The sequence below is a fragment of the Hippopotamus amphibius genome, chromosome 2 (genome assembly GCF_030028045.1).
Source record: "Hippopotamus amphibius kiboko isolate mHipAmp2 chromosome 2, mHipAmp2.hap2, whole genome shotgun sequence".
NCBI classification, from domain to species: domain Eukaryota; kingdom Metazoa; phylum Chordata; class Mammalia; order Artiodactyla; family Hippopotamidae; genus Hippopotamus; species Hippopotamus amphibius.
Window position 1 is genome coordinate 176,085,373 of NC_080187.1, and position 6,513 is coordinate 176,091,885.

Here is a 6,513-nt window from a genome sequence, read left to right on the forward strand (position 1 = left end):
AACCTCCCAACCACCACCCCCCTGTTCTAGAAAACTTTTGGTTCAGTGTCCCATTCTGGCTCTGTTGTCTCATTTTGACTGCTAGAGTACTGTCTCTATTTAAGTATGCCTGAAGGTCCAACATACACATTTGAGTAGAAACTAGACTCCCTAACTGGACTGGGAAATTAAACCATTCATTCATTCATTGATTTCTATTTCTCTCCTATTCAGGTAAATGAAGACAAGTTCCTTTCAAGGTCAATGAATCGGACAAATTATTCTCGGGTGACGGAATTTGTGTTATTGGGACTATCTAATTCCCAAGAGCTCCAACCTTTCTTGTTTCTCATATTTTCACTACTCTACCTGGCAATACTGCTGGGCAACTTTCTCATCATCCTCACTGTGACCTCAGATTCCCGCCTTCATACCCCTATGTACCTTCTGCTTGCAAACCTCTCTTTTATAGATATGTGTGTTGCCTCATTTGCTACCCCCAAGATGATTGCAGACTTTCTGGTTGAGCACAAGACTATTTCTTTTGAAGCCTGCCTGGCCCAGATTTTCTTTGTTCATCTATTTGCTGGGGGTGAAATGGTTCTCCTTGTATCCATGGCTTATGACCATTATGTTGCTATATACAAACCTCTCCACTACATGACAATCATGAGCTGCCGTGTGTGTATCACTCTGGTCCTCATTCCATGGTGTGTGGGCTTCATTCATACTACCAGCCAGCTGGCATTTACCGTTAACTTGCCTTTTTGTGGCCCTAATCAAGTGGATAGTTTTTTCTGTGACCTCCCTCTAGTGACTAAGCTGGCCTGCACAGACACTTATGTTGTCAGCCTACTAATAGTTGCAGACAGTGGCTTTCTTTCTTTGAGTTCCTTCCTCCTGCTGGTTGTCTCCTACACTGTGATACTCATCACAGTTAGGAGTTGCTCCTCTGCTAGCATGGTAAAGGCCCGCTCCACATTGACAGCTCATATCACTGTGGTCACACTCTTCTTTGGACCATGCATCTTCATCTATGTGTGGCCCTTCAGTGGTTATTCAGTTGACAAAGTCCTTGCAGTGTTCTATACCATCTTTACTCCCATTTTAAACCCTGTTATCTATATTTTAAGGAACAAAGAAATGAAGCCTGCTATGTTAAAACTGAAGAGTCGATATCTGAAGGCTGGCCTGGTTTCTAAGTCATAAGATGTGTTCTTTTCCTAGAAACAAAGTAAATTTACAGGACTGGTACCACTGTAGCTGGGTCTCTAGATATTTACAGATGGAATCTCTGTGATGTTAAAGCAAATCGTTTTGAGCAATGAGGAGGATTTACTCGAAAGTTAAAGAGTAATGATGATAAAAAAAAGCATTGAATTAATTTTACTTATTTTCATATTTTCTTCCTCCAATATGTGCTTTTATTCCTTTTTTTCTATATCCTACTTTTTACTTAAAACTTTTTAATATACAGGCTTTGAAAACATTGAGAAATGGGATTTTCTTATAAGTAATAAATATACTGTACCTCCTTCTCAAAATAGTACTGCTCAGATGCCAATTTTGGAGCAATAGTAGGTATATAACCCCATATCATAGAAATAATAAGTCCTTTTACACATATATTGTGTGATATATCTAAGTAAGAATGTATTTCTCACTGCACTATGTAACTGACAGCACATGAAGACAATTCTATGATTGGTGTTAATTTTATAGTAAGATGTAAAATGGCATGGCTATTCAGCAGAAGGCATTTATATTCAACACATTCACAAATCCTTCTTCATTGTGGCTACTTGATATCTATTATTTATGGAAAATAACTCACAGAATAAATTTACTCATCAATGTGTTTGGTATTTGGTTATGTTAATTTCTGTTTAATAATTACAAAATAATCTGGGGAATTGCAGAGATGAATTATAATTCTCTATCTCTTATTATGATGATGAGAGCCTGAATCTTAGATAAAACACTCTCTCTCTCTCAAGGTCTTCATGATTCCTTACTTCTCCAACAGGGAAGTTTTTCATATCTATATCTGGTAGAAATTACTATTTTTCTATATGGACTTTTTGTTTAGTTAACATCTTATTTTTATGTTGCCTAATGCATGTCCAGAAAATGACAAAATCCTATTTCAAGGCCTTTGGGATGGTCATGAACTCACCCCTCCATGATCACTTAAAAAATCAATATTTTTGTAGGATTTCCTACTACAGGTTACTTTGGGCTTTTCCTCTTTTATTGTATTCAAGGCTTTTCCTATATTTCATACTGTGTTCTGATTTAACAGTATGTTATAATGTTAACTGACTATTTTCTAGTCTTACTCTTTAGAGTCTCCTAATATTCTATAATTACTATTACCAAAAAATTTTTTTTAAATTTCTGAGCCAAAGGGTAATAAATCAATTTATTATAGACATAACAAAATGAAAGTTAAAACAAATGTGCATGCGAGTCTAAGTATATTTACATACTCAGATGTTTTACAATAATACAAAACTCCAAGAATTCTATGTTACTTTTGCACACTTTTCTGCTTTCATGTAAAAAACAAATGATATATCATTATGCTATTAGTATTAATTGCAACTTAATTGATACTATATAACAAGAAATGTGCTAAGAATTTTACATCTTTTAAGCTTTAAAACATCTTTATGAGATATTAATGCTGCTCATCTCATTAATAATAAAAGTAAGGTTAAGTGTTAAGATATTGAGCAGGTTTATACAGTTAGAAAGTGCAAGTGGATTTCATATTCAGGTTGGTATTGTGTCTTGTTTTTTGGCTTATTGTTGGCTCAAAATTGCACATTTTTAGAATGTACTACTACCTAGGGTACAGTAAGCTGTGACCTGTGGAGAAAATGTGATTCTCTGCTTATCCTCACCTACCTCTGTCGTATTCAAAATTAGAAAAATCTTAAAAGATGAGGACTTAGACTCAAGACAGTACTGGAGCTCCTTGCAAAGTCAATCATATAGCAAGAGCACAGGCTGACTGATACAAGATGTTGTACGTTAAAATGATAGAAAAGAAACTAAGAAAAACAAAGCCACCTTAATGTGGTATTTATATACACAGTACATATATATATGACAAACTAGGAATTAAGATCATACCAAATAAAGAGGGAGAATTTCATTACTGTTGTGAATATTATAAAAATCAATTAATCCTGGAATTTACATTTCTATAGGGCAGATTTTACTTTGATATTTGCAATCATCACAACACTACTTACATAGAACCAAACACTTATCAGGTACTAAGTCCCTTCGCATACATTAACACATTTAATCCTTTCAAAATGAGGCGGGTATGATCGTCTCCATTTTTAGAAAGGAAGAGTTGAAACAGCTTGACAAAGGTCACAAGCTACTGATGGCAGAGCCAGAATTTGAATTCAGGCAGTCTGGTTGCCAAGGATATTCTCTTAACCACTATTTACCTCTGCCTCTACATTTTGTAGCATGACTATGAGGAAATAAGAAACTACTTGATATAGTCCTAACTTGCTCTTTTGTGGACAGAACTTTTATCAGGAGCAGAACCATTGGGGATATGCAATCAGGTTTTAGTTTTCTTAACCACTCTGACACTTTTTAACTGTATAAACTTGCTCGGTATGGGCTTTTTTAAATTTTTCCTTAAGAATGGACAATGGAGCCTCTGAAATTGTGTGCTCAATCAACATTTACCTTTTTCTTTATTAAATAAAGATTATATTGTATGGTACCATATCATGTTACATCATATTTTGTCATATCATATCAGAAGATATTAGGGACATAAATCATAAAACTGAGAGAAAAGACAAGTGGAATGTTGACAGCTAAGGTAGAGAAGAGAAATATGGATCCCAGGGCTTTTGCATGAAGAGGACAGAGGATGAATGGATATCTGCTGTTCAGGAGACAACTTTGCTTCCCTTTCAGGTAAACAGCTGATAACATCACGAGACTCCTCTCAAAAATGAATCACGAAGCCAGTTGCTATTCTTAACGTATAGGATTTAGGTTAAAAAAAAAAAGAAAAAGAAAAGGAAACATGATTACCTCTAGAATTTATATCTTTTTTTTTACATGTATTACCTAACATATTTTCTGTAACATTTTAAAATAAATTTAAAAATAAAGTTCTTAATTCCAAGGAGCTGGGGGCAGGTAAGTGCAATATTATGTCGCACTTAAGAATTGGGTTCCAGCGGCGGCCTCTCCCAAAGAGGAGCCGGCATCTGAGGATGCGAGCCCGAGCGGGGCCGGGCCCGTGGGGGCCTCCACCAGCCGCAGGACCGCGTCAGGCAGCCGCCGTGCGGCCGGGCAGCAGATCCAGGCCTCTGCTGGCGCCGGGCCTTGGGGGCCCTCCCGGGCTCAGCATGGCCGGGCTGAAGCTGACCACCCAGGCCTACTGCAGGATGGTGCTGTACGGCGCCAAGCACCCGCACTGCGCCGTCAACCGACTGCTGGTGGCCGAGAAGCAGAAGTCGCGCAAGGAGCACCTTCCCCTGGGCGGCCCCGGGTGCCCACCACACCCTCTTCGTGGACTGTATCCTCCTCCTCTTCCACGGCACCCTGGCCCTCGCCCGCATGCTGGAGGTGGTCCTCACCCTGATTGATTCGTGGTGCAAAGATAATAACTATGTGATTACCGGTTATTATCAAGCTAATGGACGAGTAAATGATGCCAGTCCAAACCAGGTTGCAGAAAAGGTGGCGTCCTGGATCGCGGAGGCCTTCAGCGACACGGCTCTCATGGTAGACAGCACTAAGTTCACGATGAACTGTGTGGTACCCACGATCCATGTGTACGAACACCATGAAAACAAATGGCGCTGCAGGGACCCGCACTATGATTCCTGTGAAGACTGGCCGGAGGCCCAGAGGATCTTGGCATCGATCCTGGATAGACGGTCCTGTGAAACGCTTGTGGATTTTGATAACCACCTGGATGGCATTCAGAATGACTGGACAAATCCAGAGATCAATAAAGCTGTTCTGCACCTGTGTTAGGGAGGGGTTTCAGTGACTGGCCTCTTGGCATTTCTACTACACTGAAGAAGAAAAGCTATTTTTAAATGGAAATAAAATATCTCATAGCCTGTGTGGAAAGCTGGCAGTTTTCAGAAGTGGCATGTGCCTTGAAGAGGACAGAATGTCACGTCAGTCATCCTTCTCATGCAGAGTCTCTGGAGCAGGTACAGACTGTCCCATCTGACCATCCTTGTGGAGTCCTTCCCAGTTGTATGTTGCTATAATTCTTCAAATCAAAGCTATTTCTGCTTGTCCAAGATTATTCCTATTAAACAGTTTTAACTAAAAAAACAAAAACAAAAACCAAAAACCAAATAAACAAAAAGAATTTGGTTCCAGATTTGGTTCCTGGTTTCAATCACCATTCAACCACTTACTTGCTATATAGCCTTGAGAAGCTTGCTACATATCTCTAATATCAGTGAAATTACAAATTGTTGTGAAGATTCAATGAAGTTGTTTGGGACAGGCAATAAGCATATTGCTGGCACAGAGTCATACTCTAAAAACGTTGGAAATGCTCTTTTCAATATGCTATGTACAATGAATCCATTTTTCCTTTTTCTTTTAAAAAATCATGTTATTGGCATAAAAAAGTTGTACATATTTAATGTGTACAATTTGGTATTTGGATATGTCTACATCTGTGAAACCATCACCCTTTTATGTCAAGGGACATCCTCTTGGTGAAAGAGTTGAATGGATAGCAGGTCAAGCTGTTTTAAATCCTTCTTCTCACATACTAATAAGCGTACATTTGCTGCAATGTGGCCACCACAAAAAATGCTCCTACTGCAACATTTTAATCGTATGAATATATCACAATTTTTTAAAAGCTCTGTGACTAATGCTAAAAAATAAAGGATGCTTTTTAAAATAAAAATATGAAAAACAATGTGTAAAAAAAAAAAGAATTTCCAAACTAATAAAGCAAGATTAAACAAGAAGATAAAAAAATAAAATGATGGCAAGTTATATCAATTATTAAAATGTGATTTACACACAATTATACTTGAAAGTGTGAGAAATTATTCACCATATAGAAATGAAAGCAAACACTGAACAAAAGCTTTGAAAATATTACCAATAGTTTAGATACATGAAGTCTGATTCTAAATACCTCCTGTTTTCTTTACAATATATTTAAAGAAAAGAACATTATTAATATACGAGGTTATAGTTATTATAGTAATTCTGTTAATTCAATTCTCCCTTTTACAATTTCATAGTCCATGATTTCCTATTTTTCTGTATTTTTTAAAGAGTTATTTCTCATCCTTCACTCCTACACTGAATCAATGCTTTAAGTGTCTTTGAGGGGTATTATTTTATAATACATTATGTGAATAAATTATTAAGATTAAATCAAGATTTGACAATCTCAAGGAAATAATCAAAGAGGATCCTCTTGAAAATGTGTGATATGAGATACTCTATTCAATAATATTAATACAGAAAAACAAGAAATAAATGATTATGCACTGA

At 37.1% G+C, this 6,513-nt stretch overlaps 1 protein-coding gene and 1 pseudogene across 1 annotated transcript; both read left to right on the plus strand.

The window, feature by feature from the left end:
• The first annotated feature begins 243 nt into the window (after nucleotides 1–243).
• On the plus strand, nucleotides 244–1,188 carry LOC130845707 (olfactory receptor 4K15-like). Its single transcript, XM_057723317.1, has one exon. The coding sequence runs from the start codon at nucleotides 244–246 to the stop codon at nucleotides 1,186–1,188; it is 945 nt and encodes a 314-aa protein (XP_057579300.1).
• A 3,185-nt stretch (nucleotides 1,189–4,373) lies between these two features.
• Nucleotides 4,374–5,007, plus strand: LOC130843933 (ER membrane protein complex subunit 8-like; annotated as a pseudogene).
• The last annotated feature ends 1,506 nt before the right edge of the window (nucleotides 5,008–6,513 follow it).